Source organism: Lithobates pipiens, unplaced genomic scaffold (genome assembly GCF_037356315.1).
Source record: "Lithobates pipiens isolate NorthernLeopardFrog02 unplaced genomic scaffold, aLitPip1_a1.2 Scaffold_13, whole genome shotgun sequence".
In the NCBI taxonomy this organism is placed as follows: Eukaryota; Metazoa; Chordata; class Amphibia; order Anura; family Ranidae; genus Lithobates; species Lithobates pipiens.
Genome location: NW_027507718.1, coordinates 396,236,168 through 396,255,060, shown reverse-complemented (window position 1 = coordinate 396,255,060; position 18,893 = coordinate 396,236,168). Strand labels below are relative to the sequence as shown.

The 18,893-nt window shown below is 43.3% G+C and overlaps 1 protein-coding gene across 9 annotated transcripts in view; it reads left to right on the top strand.

Annotated features, from left to right (window-relative positions):
• PCM1 (pericentriolar material 1) overlaps positions 1-18,893 on the top strand; it is a 223,456-nt gene that overhangs the window by 84,842 nt on the left and 119,721 nt on the right. For all 9 annotated transcript variants that reach the window (XM_077477374.1, XM_077477375.1, XM_077477381.1 and 6 more), the window contains 5 exons: positions 35-153; positions 410-629; positions 7,693-7,864; positions 10,959-11,141; positions 14,106-14,263. In XM_077477374.1, the coding sequence (XP_077333500.1) occupies positions 35-153; positions 410-629; positions 7,693-7,864; positions 10,959-11,141; positions 14,106-14,263 (852 nt within the window). The remainder of the gene's footprint in view (positions 1-34; positions 154-409; positions 630-7,692; positions 7,865-10,958; positions 11,142-14,105; positions 14,264-18,893) is intronic.

Genomic DNA, 18,893 nt, shown 5'->3' with positions numbered 1-18,893 from the left:
ATAAGTTATATAATAATTTTTTTTTTCTTTGTAGTCTTGGAAGTTGTTACAGAGACAACTGGCAGTGTGTCTGGACTGAGCTTAACATCAGAGCTAAATGAAGAATTGAATGACCTTATCCAGCGTTTCCATAACCAGCTGCATGATGTCCAGGTGAGATGAATGTGCTGTCTACTGTATACATTCTCTTATTGCTAATTTGCTAGGACTTCAGTTTTTCAAATATTGCTCTGTTAATACAAGCTATAAAAAAGGTGTGTGTGTGTGAGATATATATAATATATATATAATGTCTTGTCATAAAATGTTCAGATTGACTGACTATATTTGGATATTGGTATTTCTGTTGCCTTATATCTGGAAGCTGCTACCCTTTTTTTTTCTTAATGTGTGTATTTTTTACTTTTAGAGTCCTCCAGTACCAGATAATAGAAGACAAGCAGAGAGCCTCTCCCTTACAAGAGAGGTTTCTCGAAGTTTAAACTCATCCATTTCTGAACCAGTTTTAGAGGACAGAACTCCGCTCTTTAGTAAAGTTGGAGTACTGTTGGAAAAGAAACAGAAAATGGACTCTATTTTGGGAGAACTCCACACACTACAGGATCACCACCATTTAAATAACACTGCATGTGAGTAGAGATTCACAATGAATGTTATAGTTCTTATGTGGTCAGGCAAACACAAAAAATGGGACATAACCTTGGACTGTGCCACTGTTTTATTGTTTTAAGTTTTTCGGTTGTGTTTTTTTTTCAAGAACAACATTTGTTTGCAAGTTCGAAATATCAAACCTTTGTGTTAAATTATCTTGCAAGGGAATATTTTGATATTGGTCTTTGGGCCAAGACTTTCCTATTCCCAGATCTCTTGTTAACCAGTTCTCGACCGGTGCACGCCTATGTACGTCGGCAGAATGGCACAGGCAGGCATATTGGTGTATAGGTACGTCCACTTTAATATGCCACCCTGCCATTGTGTGCACGCCGGCGCACTCGCATGCAGGTTGGGACCCCCGTGAGTCCTGTTGCGGGTCCCGCGGACTCTATCGCCGCAGGGATACCCGCGATCGTCTCACTGGGCGGCTGAATGGGCAGATTCCGTTGTAAACAGCATCTCCCCGTTCTGCCTAGCAACAAGTGACGCTGATCTCTGCTCCATGTGATTGGAGCAGAGATCAGTGTTCACTAACACAAAGCCCAGCCCCCCACAGTTAGAAACACGCCCCTCAGGAACACTTAACCCCTACACTGCCACCCCATGGTTAATCCCTTCACTGCCAGTGCCATTTACACAGGGGTCAGTGCATCTGTATAGCACTGATTGCTGTATAAATGACAATGGTTCCAAAAATGTGTCAAATGTCCGATGTGTCCGCCGTAATGTCGCAGTCACAATAAAAATCGCTGATCACTGCCATTACTAGTAAAAAAAATTTTTTTATAGAAATGCCATAAAACTGTTCCCTATTTTGTAAATGCTATAACTTTTGCGCGAACCAATCACTTAATTCGATATTTTTTTTTTACCAAAAATATGTAGAATACGTATCGGCCTAAACTGAGGGAAAAAAAATATATATATATATATATATATATATATATATAATATATATATATATATAATGTCAAAAATAATGCGTGGTTTTTTTTTTTCAAAATTGTCGCTCTATTTTTGTTTATAGCGCAAAAAATAAAAACCGCAGGGGTGATCAAATAGCACCAAAATAAAGCTCCATTTGTGGGGGGGAAAAAAAAGGATGTCGATTTTGTTTGGGAGCCACGCCGCACGACCGCGCAATTGTTAGTTAGAGCGACGCAGTGCCGAATCGCAAAAAGTGGTCTGTTCTTAAGCCAGCAAAATGGTCCGGTCTGAAAGTGGTTAAACATGATTTCTCTTTCATTCATTGACGGACACAGCATCTTCATCTTGACCTTAGGCTTATATCGCTCCTTTAGGAGAGGACTAGGCAGAAAGTGGTTAAAAACTGTGAAACTGCACATTACAGCCCAGGGGGTGGTCCTACTGGCTATAACCCCTCACACTGCTTCCAGCAGCTCAGTTTTTTTTCTGCCAACTGTAGAAAGACCTGGCTCACCGGTGGGACCATTGGTCCTGAGAATTTTTTTTCTTTTTTCTGCATTTTTTTTATTCCTGTGATCTACAATCAACAGCCGAGCTGGGCGACAGGCTGGATGATAATAGATCCTGGTAGTCTCCCAAGCCTTCCCATCGAGCGTGAGCAGAAACTAGCTACGCGCTGGGTCGGCCACAATAGGCCCCGTCTGATCCTGGGGTGGCCGGTGAGCTATATGTTCTGGGGCACACACATGACCGGGCTACCTCCCTGGGAGGTTGACTAGGGGGTCTCTCGCTCTCGTTGTCCCTTCCCTCCTCTCCATACTATGGGCTGCTTTGTGACTGGGCACATGGGGGTGCGGTGCACATACCTGGCTGGGGGTTGGGGGTCCGTTCGTCCTCTTCCCCGTTTCTGGTGCACGGTGGTGTGTTTACCATGTGGGGAGGCAGCTACACGGCCACTTTTTTGGTAGCCACAGCTAGGTTTTCCCTTTCAGCCATTTTCTGGTAGTTTGACGGCCATTTTCTCGGCGTCCTCAGATATTTTTTGTTGCGGCCGGCGACACTTTTCTAGTAGCCTCAGATTGTTTCGCCTCTAGCGCTGGATGCTTATTTCCTTCTAGAACAGCACGCTTTTCACACAGACACCTCGTGGATGACACGGGAGAGCGGACAGCAGCAGCGCACTATCTGGGTCAGGGTGGTGAGTCCTGCGGGGGGCACCTCAGTCTGTGGCAGCAAGGAGGATGGACATTTTTGTGTGACTAGCCTTAGGTCCCTAAGTGATGACAGGCAGTGTGGGTCCGCATGGCGTCAGAAGCTATCGCTTCTTCCCCAGACATCCCTTTTATTGCAGCTGGTTCCCTTGCACCTGCAGTGCCTATGGACACTCTGTTGGCAGACCTGGAGACCATTGTTGCCAGGGTCGAAGTGGTGTGCGGGTGCCCCTCCCCTGCTGTCTTCTGGGGAAATTTCCGATTCAGTATCGGGCCCTGCTGTGACATGCGGCCTCTGTTCTGACGTTTTGGAGGACCAGAACCGTTCGGACAGTGACGATGACGCCGTCTGGGTCAGTGCAGGAAAAGGCACTTGTAGGAGCACTTATTACAGTGGTGCGGGATAGCCTAAAGATGGTGGATACGGCGGAGGCATCTACAAAGGCGTCTGTCCCTTTCGGGTCCCGAAAGCCAGCCCGCACGGCTAAGGTGTTTTCTTACATAACTTATAGTTTATTTCCACGGAGTGGGGAACACTTTTTCAGACTTTTTCAGTTCTGAAATGCATGGAGGTGCATTACCCCTTTGAGGAGCGTTTCCTGAAGAAATGGACATCTCCACCGATTGTTGACCCCTCGGTATCCAGGTTAAATAAGGTAACCATGATTCTGGTGGAAGGAACTCCTGCTTTCAAGGACTCTGCCAACAGAAGGGTCGAGGTGGTTGCCAGGTCCATGTTTACAGTGGTGGGGTCAGCATTGTGGCCAGTGTTAGCCACAGTCCTAGTGTCACAGATGCTTACTGAATGGGCTAAATTGTTGCACCGTGAGTTGGAGAAGTAACAGGCTTCCCCAGTCTGTGTGGAGCTGGCGGACCAGTTGGTGCAGGGCCTGAAGTATGTCTCTGATGTGGCCTTGGGTACGGCCCCCTTGCTCTCTAGAGCCTCAGTATCAGCAGTAGTACTAAATCGCCTGATTTGACTGAAATGCTGGTTCGTGTACCAGGCTTCTAAGAATGCACTGGCGGACTTGCCCTTCCAGGGAGAGAGGCTATTTGGAGCTTCGCTGGATGACATTATTAAAGAGGAAGTAAAACCTCTGGAAAGAACAAAAAAAATACACCCTTCAAGACAAAGGCATAACGAGCTAGTATGCATAGCATACTAGCTCATTGTGAATTACTTACCTGAGATCAAAGCCCCTGCAGCAGCCCTCGTTCATCTCCTCTGACGCCGCTATCTATCCTGGAGTGACTTCCAGGTATCACGACTCCGGTGCTGTGACTGGCCGGAGCCACGATGACGTCATTCCAGCTCATGTGCGCTGGTGCTGCCACTAACGGCATGATCACCGCTAGAAACGGCACGCTCAGCGCGCCTGATGTCTGAAGCATGAGCTGTAGACATCAGCGGGCGCTATTTCTGCAAATATCTCCTAAACCATTTAGGTTTGGGAGACCTTTCTTGCACCTACAATAATCTAGGCTTACCTGTAGGATAAGTGGTTATAATGGGTTTACAACCACTTTAAGACTGTTACTGGGGGTAAGAGTACGTTGCTCCCACAGTCCAGAAAAGGTAAAGAGCCACACTGTAGGCAAGGGCCCTCCTTTTCCGCTCGGAAGCAGATTTTTTTCATCCGCCTGGGTGGGCAGGCAGGTGTTTCCAGTCCAACAAGATGCCTGCCAAGGGACAAAAGCGTCCCTGGTTTCGCAAGTCAAACAAGCCTGCGAGTAAGTCTGTTACTGCATGAAGGTTTGCCCCCGCCCGATACTCGGGTAGGGGGTTCGCCTTGGGGAGTTTGCAGCCCGGTGGACCTCCCTATTTTCCGACCAGTGGATCTGCCAACTGGTTTCATCAGGATACAAGATAGTTTCATTCTTGTCCGCCAAACAGATTATTTTTTTTTTTTTTTCCCCCTCCAACCTTGATCTTCTTCCAGCTCGTCGGGAAGCCCTGTTCGGGTCAGTACAGGACCTGCTGTTGCATGGGGTGATGGTGCCTGTACCGACGCCGGAAGAGTTTCAAGGATTCTACTCTAATCTGTTTGTAGTCCCAAAGAAGGAAGGGGTCCGTTTGCTCCTGGACTTCAAGGTCCTCAACAGCTTTGTGAAAGTACAAAGGTTCAGCATGCAATCAGTTCGCTCAGTGGTCGCTGCACTTCATCAGAGGGATTTTTCTGGCATCCCTGGACATCAAGGATGCATACTTGGATGTCCCCATATGCATCAAGCATCAGAGGTTTTCCCCAATTTGCAGTCGAGGACGAGCACTACAAATTTGTAGCTCTCCCTTTTGGCCTGGCGTCGGCACCGAGGGTCTTCACCAAGGTGCTCTCCCCAATTTTGGCTTTGCTAAGCCAGCGAGGGATCGCAATTGTTGGTTACCTGGACGACCTTCTGAGTGCAGCTTTCGCCATCATTAAAGGGAGTATGTGGCAATCACCATGCTAACTCTTTGGAAGTTAGGTTGGGTACTCAACCTACACTGGGCCTGCTTCGGGATTCCTCAGAGGGGAGAGTCTTTCTCCCTTTGGACAAGCTGCAGGCTCTTCAAGCTGCAATGAAGTTGTTGGTGTCCCGCAGGTTGTCGTCGCTGCGTTTTTGCATGCAAGTTTTTGGTCTCATGGTAGCCACTTTCGAGGTGTTACCGTATGCTCAATTCCACTCGAGTCTTACAAAAGGAGCTCCTGTCCAAATGGGACAAATCTGTTGTCCCTGGATTGTCAGATGCTGGACCAAGGGGAATGGTCGCTACATCCGGATGTATTTCAGCTCCTTTGCCTAAGGTGGGGCAACGCCAGATGTAGATCTCCTGGCTTCTCAACTCAGTCGGAAGGTACAGAGGTTTGTGGCCAGAATCCCTGGTCAGACGCGGCAGATGCGTTGGCTCCATGGGGGCATTATCAGCTGATTTATAACTCCCGAACCCCCCCCCCCCCCCCGGACTTCTGCCATGTCTGCTTCTCAGAGTGGAGCCCAAGGGTATTCCGGTGATTGTTTGCCCCAGATTGGCCTCAGCGCCCATGGTACGCCACCATAGTACGAATGGTGGCGGATGCTCCTTGGCTGTCGATGCAAGAGGACCTTCTGTCGCAAGGTCTAATACTTCATCCTGCTTTACGATCACTGTCTTTAATGGCATGACTGTTGAAAGGCAGGTGTAAAGGGACCAAGGTCTGTCGGATTCGGTAATAATATCCACTATGCTGAGGGCACGGAAGTCATCTTCTCGGAAGATTTATCATCGTACGTGGAAGGCCTACATTTAGATGTGTGAGGAGTGGCGTCCGTGCACGTGCTCAGTTTCCAGGATCCTACTGTTTTTGCGAGGAGTGGATCAGAAACTTGCTTTAAGCACCATTAAGGGGCAGATATCGGCTTTGGCTGTTTTTATTTATTTATTTATTTATTTATTTTTCAACGCCCCTTTCATGAGGAGTACGTTTGTTCAGGGGGTTTGAAGTGTGGCTCCTCCGGTTGGACCACCGCTGCCTCTGTGGGATTTGAATCTGGTGCTCTCAGTGCTTCAGAAACCGCCGTTTGCAAACATTAGGGAGATCCCCTTATTGACATTCTCTCAAAGTTGTCTTTCTAGTGGCTATTACATCTGCCATGAGAGTTTGACTTGACAGCCTTGTCCTGCAAGTCTCCCTTCATGATCCTCCACAAGGGTAAAGCTGTCCTGCGTCCACAGCCTTCGTTTCTGTCAAAGGACGTTTCAGCCTTTTATCTAAATGAGGACATTGTGTTTCCGTCCTTGTTGTCCTCGGCCGTCACATCCCAAAGCGGTGGCTTTGCATTCCTTGGACGTGGTCCGGGCTCTGCAGGTGTATCTGTCTTCTACGGCTCCTTTTCAGAGGTCTGACTCGCTGTTTAGATCGGTGGCTGGTCTGAAGAAGGGTCTGGCAGTCTTGTCGTCAACCATTTCCTGTCACAGCACATTCTAACAGGGCAATTGGTGCCTCCTGGGCTTTCCGACATCAAGCGTCGGCTTCTCTGGTGTGTAAGGCAGCGACCTGGTCGTCCGTTCACACTTAAACTAAATTTTACAAGGTTGATGTGAGCGCATCTTCGGATGCTTGCTTCGGCCGCAAGATTTTGCAAGCGGCAGTTTAAGGTTGCAACTCCTCCGTTGAGGAGCTCTGGTTGTTATGGGTGGAGTTATTTTCTTGCTGTTCCCACTCTTCGTTTTTTGACACTGCTTGGGGACATCTCTAAGGTCAAGATGAAGATGCTGTGTCAATGAACAAAAGAAAATAGGATTTTTGTACTCACTGTAAAATCCTTTTCTCTGAAGTAAATTGACGGACACAGCACCCACCCCTCCTATATATCTGTTTGTACTGCTTTTAACTAACTGAGCTGCTGGATGCAGTATTGCGGGGTTATAGCCAGTAGGACCACTCCCTGGTACTGTGCAAGTTTTGCTGTTTAACACTTTCTGCCTAGTCCTCTCCTAAAGGGGCGATATAACCCCAACGTCAAGAGTTGCTTTGTCCGTCAATGAACTTCAGAAGATGCCTGTAGTTTGCATCTAGTATTATGGACCGCTTGGTACACCACATCTTTTGTTTCAAAAATTGTTGTCTTTAATTAGTTCTCTGATGCTCTGCAATTTTGTCTTCGCTCATTTAAGTGGCACTACTTTTCTCTAGGCCATAAGTACGTATGCCTTGCCTGCAGGAAGTTCTGCCTCCCCTACTAGCTATACCTCTTGCCCTAGCCTCAGTCTCTTTTCTCTAGGAGATGGGTTGTAGTAGACTGAGTTCAAGTTTTTAGTTTTATTTCTCCATTTATAGTCAAGATTTTTCAGGTTGTTCTAAAACTCTTATCTGTATCACCGTTTTTGTTTGTTCTTCTTTTCATTTGTTTTTCTCCCTTTTTTTTGTTCTTTTAACAGGCTCCCCTCAAAGGGGTGTGGATCAAAGGAGTGTAAGTTCAACTGCTTCTGGTCCACAGACCTCTGACAATAGAGCATCAAACAGCCCTGCAGCATTTGCTGCTTTCCCTTCTGCTAATTCTATGAATGATAGTGAAGATGAAGAAAATCAAAATCCAGCAGAAAAGCTGAAGTAAGTCTTTCTTTCTTCTTGATTGCATAATGTCAGTTATTATAGTTTTTGCAGCTATACATGTATAGCTTACTAAAAATGAATACACTTGAATTTTTAAAACAGCCCATTTAATTCAGTTTTTACATTATTGAATAACAAGTAAATTTGTCAGTGACACAGGGTTGTTAAAAACCCTATTAGGATTTTTTATTTTTTTTGCCTTATACCATCTTGGTGCTGCTAGGGAGAATTTCCTTCACTTACTGTCCTGTAGGGAAAGGAATTACCTCTTGGGTAGATAGTTTTCGTCTAAACAAGTGTACGTATTGGAAGCTTTCCTCTCTGTTCCTGTTCTAGTGGCAATTGGGTTAGGGTTAGATTGGGTTAGGGTTAGATTGGGTTAGGGTTAGATTGGGTTAGGGTTTCCCCTAGAAGAACAAGGTTAGGACTCAGGGATTAGAATAGGGACCTCCCCCAAAGGTCAGGAGGCGTGTCCCCAGAGGTCAAAGGTTAAGTGTCGGCCTGACCCACCCCCAGCAAAGTGTTCCGCCTACCCCAGCTAAGTCGGGGCATGAAAAAGTCGGGGCTTGAACGAATGTTTGTTTTAATTTCCTTCACTTTGTTATAGTCCAATGGAAAGAGGATCTATCTCCCCCACTGGGGATGTTTAATTTCTTTATCTTTGAATTGGGGACATATTATGCACTAGAGGCCCAGAATGTGCCACCTCTATCTTGGCCTGTGTAGTCCATGTATTTTGTCTTTTATCTATTGTAAATGCATACTACATGCAGCTTCCTTTTGACCTTTTGGCTTACATTGCATCTTATGTCAGAGTATTTAAACCCCTACTACATTGTACTTGATGTTTTTACGTGCATCTTTCAAACAGCACTGGTTGTTTATTGCCAGAAGAGGTATTCAGAGATGCAGGTATGGCGCATCCACTCTCTGAACAGCTCCACAGTTGCAAACTACAGTTACCTGGGGCTGTCTTCTGTGAATGGGCTTTATTACAATATTAGGTCGTGGTGGGTGGGACAGACCAGAAGCCTCCTTGGCTGTCCCTCAGAAAGCATAGTTGGAGTGGACAGTTCAGGCTGGGAGTCTGATGCCAGGGTCCTGCCCACTAGATCGAGCAGCAGTGTAATAACATCCTGCTTGCCCTAACACAGAACTACTGACCGGAAGTTACAAGACTGATAGCCAGGGGAGTAGAAAGGATCTCAGCCACTGATCTTGTAAAAAGGAAATCCTGGTGGCACAGCGTGACTTAACACTGATTCAGTGGAAGATTTAGCAGCAGCGTGCTTGCATGTAAAGAGCTTAAAAGAGAATTATGGGTTTGGAGGTTTTTCCTCCATCATACTTGGGTGGATGCAGCATCAGTCCCCTGGCACCTCTACACTGAGTACTGAGAGATAGAACATCGATGGCTTTATTCTCACAGCTACCCGAGCAAAGGTCTGCTGACTATCAATCAGCTGCTCTCTGCTTTTCTCCTCCACGCTCAGTGAGCTGTGGGGGGACGTGGAGCCGCTATCTCAGGCTCTGAGGCTCGCTTAGACAGGTATCTATCCAGGCTCCTGGCGAATCCAGACTTTGTCGCAATGATGCAGTGCCTGGACTGATTTCTGTGACGTCAGCAGAGAGCGGACTTTAGTCTGCTCTCTGCTGAAAATGGGTCACAGGAGTGAAAAACGAATTGCACTCCTGTCACCCATAGAAGCCCAAACAAGCTTAGGTTGGACTCCTTTTAAGAATTTAGTGTTGGGTTAGAAATAGGGCTGCAACTAACGATTATTTTCATAATCGATTAGTTGGCCGATTGTTTCGATTAATCGGTTAATAACCTTAAAAAAAAAAAAAAAAATGGGTCAAATTTGACGTTCATTTTCAACCACAGTGATGGGGAAATTTGGAAATAATAGAAACTGCTTGGTCAAAGGAATTTTCAGACAATGTATGTGGTTTTCATTCAGAAATTACATTCATTTTAAAAACGGAACATTAAAAACAGGTGAAAATTTCAAACAAAATTCTTTCATTCAGCGAATGTACAAAGATTTTTCATCTGAATATTCTCATCTGAAAATTGATCTGTGAGGCCAGCATAAGGATCGGTACACACCTATGCAGTTTGCTTTTGATCTGTTTCTGCAGTGCTTTTTGCTGTGCGTTTTTGATTGCTGCGCATGTGATTTTACTGCAATTTGCATTTTTGCATTTTAAAAATTATTAAAAAACATTTGCTGCAAAAACGCATTACATTCTTTTCGGCAGCTTCTCCATTTAAGTATATTGAACCAAAGAAGCCCCGTTTTGCGTTTAAAAGTCCCTGACCCTTTCCAAATACGCAGCGTCTGATAAAAGCACAGATATGAACGTGTCCCATGGGAAACATTTAATGAACTGTAGTGCGTTTCTGCAAAAAGCACCAATAAACATATAGATGATATGTTATAGATTATAGCTATACCAGGTCTAAGACATTTAGTAACATAATGGTGTTAAAAAGACTAAAATTAGCCCTTTATAGTAAAAAAAACAAAAAAACAGATAATCACTACTTTAAGGGGTTCATTTTTTTACTGTAGAACTGTGAAAGTAATATTTACAGTAGTGATTATTTTCTCTTTTTGTACTATAAAGAGTTCATTTTAGTTTTTTTTTTTAATCCCATTATGTTACTGGCCGATTAATTGATTATGAAAATAGTAATCGATTAATTTCATAATCGATTAGTTGTTTCAGCCCTAGTTAGAAAGAACTTTTTTATGTTATGTTAGAATAGTCCTGCTCAGAGTTAAGCTCTTCCAGGTTTTGGTTATGCATTAATCTTTTCTTCATGGTTCTGCTCACAAACTAGTTTCTGAAAGGCCCCATGTTATAATCCAGCGTGGAGATCTGTGATGCACATTAACTTACCCAATTCACTTGCGGCTGTTATCGTTGACATTCTATTGTGAATCTAGACTGGTATAATGGCTTTTTTTTTTTTTTTTTTTGAAGACCCTAAGCCTCTGAGCATTATAGGCTAATGCAATCTCCTGCAGATTTGAGAGAAATTAATTATTGAAAAAGCCCTGCGGTTTTATTTTGGTCTCTTTAGAAAACTAAAAGAAGTTCGGAAAAGGCTTAATGAGCTGCGTGACCTTGTCCGCTATTATGAGCAAACATCTGATATGATGACAGACGCTATAAATGAAAACACTAAAGATGAGGATGAGGAGGAAACTGAAGACTCCTGGATTGAATCAGACCAGGAAGTGAACCAACCAGTTATAAACATCAGGTTTAGTACAAGTTGAATATATAAACTCTAATTATCTGTCAATATTTATCATTGCCATTTTGTTAAGCATATCCTACACCATTGATTGAAATGATAATTTGACTCTATGTAGTGAGACCTATGCAGGGCTGCAAGGACTGGTTACATAGTAGGTGAGGTTGAAAATGGACACAAGTCCATCAAGTCCAACCTATGTGTGTGTGATTTAAATGTCAGTATTACATTGTATATCCCTGTGTTGCGGTCGTTTTTTGAAACTGTTGATCCCCCCTCCTATTTGTGTGATTTATACTTTAGCCAATTGACCTGTGATCGCAGTTTACTAAATTACCAACAATACAGACCTGATCACAGATGTAGAAATAAGAGGCAAACAGTAGATCTATGAAAAAATATTGGGGAAAGGGGGATAGGGAAGCAAGTTGACCACCAATACACGGTCATATACACAAAATAACCATTGTTAGCTCATTCACCCTTTTGGATGGTGTCGCTGTAACCATAAAGCATATAGAAAAAAGGGGGGGAAGAGGATTAGCCCGCTAGAACCAGGCTAATAAGGGGTTACTATTAGTAAAATTTAACTGATCAGACTGAATTAAATCAAGTTTGAATAACTTGGAATATGTTTTGATACCACAATAAATTACTTGTTAGATAAGTGCAGTTCCTTTAAAACTGATGTTATTCAATCAGGCATTGTATTAGATTGCTACAAATAAGTTGGACTAACATAAAACACATAAAACACTAATCAATTCCGGACAGGTTGCTTTAGTCAATTGTTACCACAAATTATTAATGTTTAAATTTCTATTTCTATTGGGCTAATCCTCTCCCCTCTTTTTTTCAATCAGTAGATCTAGTAATGCTTTATTTCTAGTTGGTGCGTCTACCATCTGACCTATGAAATTTTCCTGCAAGATGTTTTGGAACTGGCGAGCCTGAGACAAATGTGTTTCCCTCCACCCTGTCTGGATAATTAAAATCCCCCATTATAACACTTCCCATCCTGCTAATCCAAGTTGTGATAGGAGGTCCGTCTCCCCCTCCTCACTCAGGTTAGGGGGCTTATAGCATATACTCCCAGTATTTTCCCCTTAGCTTCATCCCTTTGGAGCTCTACCTATAAGGATTCCACCTCCTCCCTAGCTCCCTTTCGAGATTTCTTTTAGAGACGTCCCTCTCTATCCCTGCTATAAAGGGTATACCCTTGAATGGTTGCCTGCCAATCGTGAGCTGTTGAACCAAGTCTCTGAAATTCCCACAAAATCCAAATCCTCCTCGTACAACAGTATCTCTAGTTCATCCATCTTCTGCACCAGGCTCCTGGCATTCGTGGACATGCCACGTAGTTTAGATCAGTTGCATACTATCTTCTTATTGGGTGTTCTGAAATTGCAACTTGGACTTGTTCCTACACTTATCTTTTGGGTTTGTGCTTTAGTCAACCTACTGCTAGTGACCCCAATACTACCCTCTGGATTATGTTCCGTGCTGACGATCTCTACCTCTGGACCCCTCTTAACTCCCGACTCCTAATTTAAAATCCCCTTTAACTTTTTGGCCATCTTTACTCCCAGCAAATCTGCACCCTCCTCATTTAGGTGCAGTCCGTCCCTTCTATAGTACTGGTGACCGACTGAGAAGTCGGTCCAGTCCTCCAGAAACCCAAACCCCTCTTTACTACACCAGCTGCTCAGCCACTTGTTTACTTCCCTAATCTCCCTCTGCCTTTCTGGTGTTGCTAAATGTACCAGTAGTATTCCTGAGACTACTACCTTGGAGGTCCCTTTCCTCAATTTAGCTCCCAAGTCCCTAAAATCGTTCTTTAGGACACACCATCTGCCTCTGACTTTTTCATTGGTCTTAATGTGCACCATGACAGCCGGGTCTTCTCAAGCATTAACACATTAATAACGCAAAAATGCCTAACTGTAAGAACTGAACTTGCCTTTTAAAGATTGAATGAATTTAAACTCCATGTCAACCCAGCATTAAAGTGGGACATTAAATTGAAGTGCCCTTTTAATATGTAATTCTGTTCAGTCAGTAATGTGAGCATAACTCCCTTAACTAATTTTTCATTCTGCGTGTGCCGTTTGCGAACATGCCTAAGCTCATCCTTTATGAAATACTGTCATGAGGAGGTCTTTGCTGTGTTTTAAAGCGGAGTTCTGGCCACTTTTTTTCTTTTTTCTTTTTTTTTTTCTTTTATTGATCCGAGCATAATGCATTATTAAATATAAAATCGATTATACAAGGTTAATAGTGTATGTTCCTAAAATAAAAATGTAATGCTCACAAGTTTGTCCCTGCTGTTGTGGCCGTTGTCACCATGATTGTGGACATGTGAAGCCCAATCGATAAATCTTCCGGGATAAGCGTTTGAGAGGTGCATGCTGGGTTACCGGAATGCATCTCGCGCATGTGCAATTCACCGGAGGCCGTAGCGCCAATTGTTTCTAAAGTTGACATAACGGGTGGCAACGGAGGAAGGTCCCGCCCGGTTATGGCAACATAGATGAACACACCTCAACTTAGTAAAACAAGGAAACCCTAACCTTTCAAGCAGCTGAGATTGCAGCTCATTCAGCTTGGCTGCTCTGTCTAGGACATCCACATGTGTTCTGGCAACAAAGGGCTTTCTTCCCTTTTTAAAAATGGCACTGTGATCCACCTAAATCACGTTATTTCCTATTAGGAACGGGACATCGTGCGCTCCCTGCACAGGTAAGTGTCCTTATTGTAGCTGCTGACTTTCTTTGTGAATTTGCGCCTCGAACACCACCTTAAACAGGTTTTGCTCTGTTCCATAAATGTGTTCTAGCAGTGTTTTTGGCTTTATAGTAGAAAATTATTTAAAAAACAAATGCTAGCATAAACTTTGTTATAAACAGTTTTTGCAGGTTTATATTATTTGTGCTTACATGTTTAATAATACCATCTGTTTGTTTTATTCAGGAATCCACAACGTTTGAGTAGCTGGGGACCAGTGAATAGCATTTCTAACTCGCATTGTGGAAATAATAACAGGGATGAAAGGCCACTCAATACTGACTGTGAAATAAACAACAGATCTTCAGTTAATTTAAGAACCTTCAATGTGCCCTCTGCATTAGGTATGCATCAGTAGACTGAATTGACATTGTCTGTGCTACTTGATATTTTTGACCTTACAACCAGGTTGTTAGGGAGTTTAGATACAACTTGGTATGTAGGTCCCTGCAGGCTATCTGCCTTGTGATATAATAATTTATCTTATTTTTTTGTGGGTGGTTTGAAGGAACATTAAAGCGGAGTTCTGGTGTAGAATATTTATTTTTTTTTTTTTTTTTACAGGCATCCCCTCACAATGCATTAATAACCCAAATAACGTATATCTGTTTGCTATTGGATATGAATTCTATCTTTTTTTTTTTTTATACTTGGGGGTTTAGAAAATCCTATTCTGGCTGTTACCATGATGAGTGTGGGCATGTGAAGCCCAATCGCAACCTCTCGCGATGCTCCAGCGTCTCTAGAGCCGATCGTTTAGCAAGTTGCCATAACGGGCGACGGAGGAAGGTCCTGCCCCATTGTTATAGCAACATAAAGCTGCCATAAATTGCGTTATTTCCTTTTAGGAAATAACGCGATTTTTTTTATTTATTTTTTTCTCACACAGTACTGCCCTCTGACTCCTAGGAAATGATGACTCGCATTTCCCAGGGGCACAGGGGAGGGAGCAAGTGATAACTAGGGCGCTGCGGACCCGGAAGTGGCAGATTAGGAGCCACCACATTAAAGTTTTTTTCACCCCAAATGTTTAATACTAGTAAAGGACTAGGAAAGTTTTAAAAATTATTTTCGGGTGGAAATATGCACTCTTAAGTGTACTTTTGAGAGAAACGTAAAAAATTCATAAAATACATAACTTTTTAACTAAACCAACCCAATATGTATTTGAATCTACCCATATTATTCTGTCTTGTGTCTGAAGTGAAGGAACTAGATGTAGATGCTTGTTTTTCAAAGGAGTCCGATCCCAGACTGTATAGTGATTTTGTATACTTTGCCCCCTCCTGATTTTTTTTGACTTTTTTTTTTTTTTTTTTTTTTTTGGTGTGTGCATTTTTCTCACAACTAAATGATTCAGATCATCAAACAAATTGTAATATAGCACGAAGATAACCCAAGTAAATCCAAAATTTTAATTTATTTATTAAGGGAAAAAAGCTGTTCAAACCTGAGGGCCCAATGTGAAAAAGTAATTGCCCCTTCCCATGCTGAATCATAAATGAACTGTGATTACCCACAATTTTCTGGAAAGCTGAATTAAATGTCACTTGCCACACCTAGGCCTGTTTACTTCCGGACCTGTTAAATCAAGAAATCGCATAAATTGCAGCTGTCTGACAAAGTGAAGCATGCTAACAGATCACGAAAAGCCACACATACCACAATATAAAAAAAATTCAAAAACCAATTATAAACAAAGTAATGTACATGTATCAGTCTAGGAAGGGTTTCAAAGCTCTTTATAAGGCTTTGCAACTCCAGTGAACCATGAGGGGAGACATATTCACAAATGGAGTTTACTTGGAACAGTGGTGAACCTTCCCAGAAGTGGCTGGCCTACAAAAATTACTCTGAGAGCATAATGACTCACCCAGGAGGTCATAAAAAAACCCCAGAACAACATTTAAAGAATTGCAGGCCTCATTTGCCTCAGGTAAGATCAGTGTTCGTAATTCAACAATAAGAAAGACTGGGCAAAAATGACATCCATGGGAGCGTTCCAAGGCCAAAGGCACTGCTGACCATAAAAGAACGGCAAGGCTTATCTCACATTTACCAAAAAACATCTGGTTTATCGCCAAGACTTTTAGGCAAATATTCTGTGGACCGATGAGACAAAAATGTTAATTTTTGGAAAGTGTGCATCCCATTACATCTGGTGTAAAACGAATACAGCATTTAATATTAAGAATATCATGCCACCAGTCGGTCATGATGGTGGTAGTATGATGGTCTGGGGCTGCTTTGCAGCTTTAGGACCTGGACGACTTACCATTGAGGGAACCATGAACTCTGAGCTCTATCAGAAAATCCTAAAGGAGAATGTATGGCCAACAGTTTGTGACCTCAAGCTTAACTGCACTTGGTTTTGCAGCAGGACAATGATCCAAAACACAACAGCAAGTCCACCTCCAAATGGTTCAAACCAAGCAAAATTTAGGTTTTGGAGTGGCCTAGTTAAAGCCTGGACTTAAATCCAATTGAGATGCTGTATCGTGACCTTACACAGGCTGTTCATACTGGAAAACCCTCCAATGTGGCTGAATTAAAACAATTCTGCAAAGAGGGGACCAAAATTGCTCCACAGCATTGTGAAAGACTCATTTCCAGTTATCGCAAACTCTTGATTGCGGTTTTAGGGGGAAATTACTTTTTCACATAAAGCCAGGCAGGTTTGTACAGCTTTTTTACCTTAATAAATGAAACCATTTAAAAACTGCATTTTGTATTTTGTTGGGTTATCTTTGTGTAATAATAAAATTAGTTTGATCCAATCATTCAAGTATAACAAATATGCAAAAAAATCTAAAATCAGAAAGGGGCAAATACCTTTTCATACAACTAGATTTTCTTTTTTTTTGGTCATTACAAAAATATTTTTTCTTTAATCGAACATCACAGGACACGGAGCCATAGTAATTACTATGTGGATTATAGTCCACCTTCAGGTGCTGGACACTGTCACACCCTAAACAGGAAGTTGCCTCCCTATATAACCCCTCCCATACCGGGAGTATCTCATTTTTTTCCGCCAGTGTCTAAGGTGTTGGTCACGAGTGAAGATGTGCTGTGCTGAGCTCCACTGGAGCAATCCTTGCTGGGGCTAACTATGCAGCCAGATCCATTCAAAGTGTCTTTTAGGCCGAATTGAATGGTACCCAGGCCTGGTGTCCGAAGAAACAAGGTTTTGCCTGTGAACGCTTCTCTTTTTAGAGAGCTGAACCCTGGGGTCCAGTACGTTTTTGGTATTGGGCCATGAAGTTTTACTAGCGGAGGTGTTGGGTACAGGTCCAGGATTGTGGATTATTCCGAGGGTCCCCAGCTCCTGAAGGTTTGTTAACGGAACCCACTGTGAAGGGTGAAGATTGGGTCTGTTGGTTTTTAACACAGAAAACCCTGCGGGAAAAGTTAAGTATAGTTTTCTTAGAAATTTTTCAATGTTCTTATGAAATGTCTTCTTTGATTAGTAAATGTTGTCATGCCAAAGTGTCACCACTGGGGGCTGTATGGAGCACATACCTTCTTATACTTCCTCAAGAGATCACGTGGTGTCTGGAGCAGCATGTTTCCTTTTCTCTCTCCAGCCAGCAGCAGACCTCCGGTAAGTCGGGGGGGGGGGGGGGGCTTCACCCGACACCGCCCAACCTGTGAGATGCTCTCCCTCTCTTCACGAGAAATGGCGTCAGTAGTAAAATGATAAAAAAAAACAAGGATCAGCACACCATTCTACTCAGCGGCTTTCAGGCTCTCTCCTTGCGATTTTTTTCTCCCTCACATGACGATCCTGTAGGGTCAGAGGCCTGTGCTCACACGGGATGAAGGCGACGGAGGTCGGAGAAGAGGTTAGCACGGCATTGGCGTTCTCCAAAATCCAGTGTGGGAATGTGTTTTTTAAAGCACCATTATTACTGCTGCAGGCTGACGGAGGGACCCAAGAGCGTAGAGGGGCATGAAAGCATTCCTTTTCACACATTTACTATTGCATAATTCTGAGCATTAATAGCAGCGGCAGGGCTGGACCTTATGCTCAAGCAATGGATGCGATTTCTTCCGGTAGTACCTCTGCTTTGTGCATTGGACTATGATTAGAAGGGGTCATCAAACACCCCCCAAAAAAGAGCTGAAAGGGTCTCCCTCAAGCTCTGGAATGCCTACTCTACAAAAGGCATCCTCCCCTGAGGGGGGGTGGCTGGTCAGAGTGAGACGGGGCCATGACATTCTGGATCTCAAAAATCTGAATTAAATTCCTGAATATTACCACTCTTCATGCAAGGAAGAAAAAAAAAAACAGTCTATCCAATCAGTTATCTCCATCCTACAAGAATGCCCATATGTCCATTTCCTCGCTCACTAGTAATATCTACTTTTCAAAGTGGAAAATTTTAATTTTCATTGTGTAGCTCTGCCTCCGATCTAACCTACTGCACCTTGAGTACAAAGGTTCCGGCTCCTCTTCTAGCCAGATTGAGTGCCCAAGGTATAATGATTATGGGTTACCTAGTCGATCTGTTCTTGATAAACCAGTCGGTAGCCCGCTTAGACCAATATATGGTCAGCACATTCGACTACCTGGAATATCTAGGTCGGATTCTTAACCTAGGAGAAATCTTCTTTAAAACCATGAAGAAGGCTAAAATACTTGGGTCTGATCATAGGTACACCCAGAAAAGGGTATTCGTACCCCAGGCAAAGATCAGTGCCTTAAAGGAACTGGTTTAGGTGGTCGAAGCAAGATGAATTTCTCCTATTCAACTTTGCATGAGGTTGTTGGGAAAGATGGTGGCTTCATTCAAGACCGTTCTTTATGCTCAGTTTCATCAAGACTGTTGCAAAACAGTATCCTATTGGCTTGAAACAAAAGGGTTCAAGCTACACATACCCAATGTGTCTGACTCCAAAGTCTACGGCCACATCACCCTAATAGTGTAGAGTCCTTGACTTTCTGCAGATGGGGTATAATTTCAACGACCA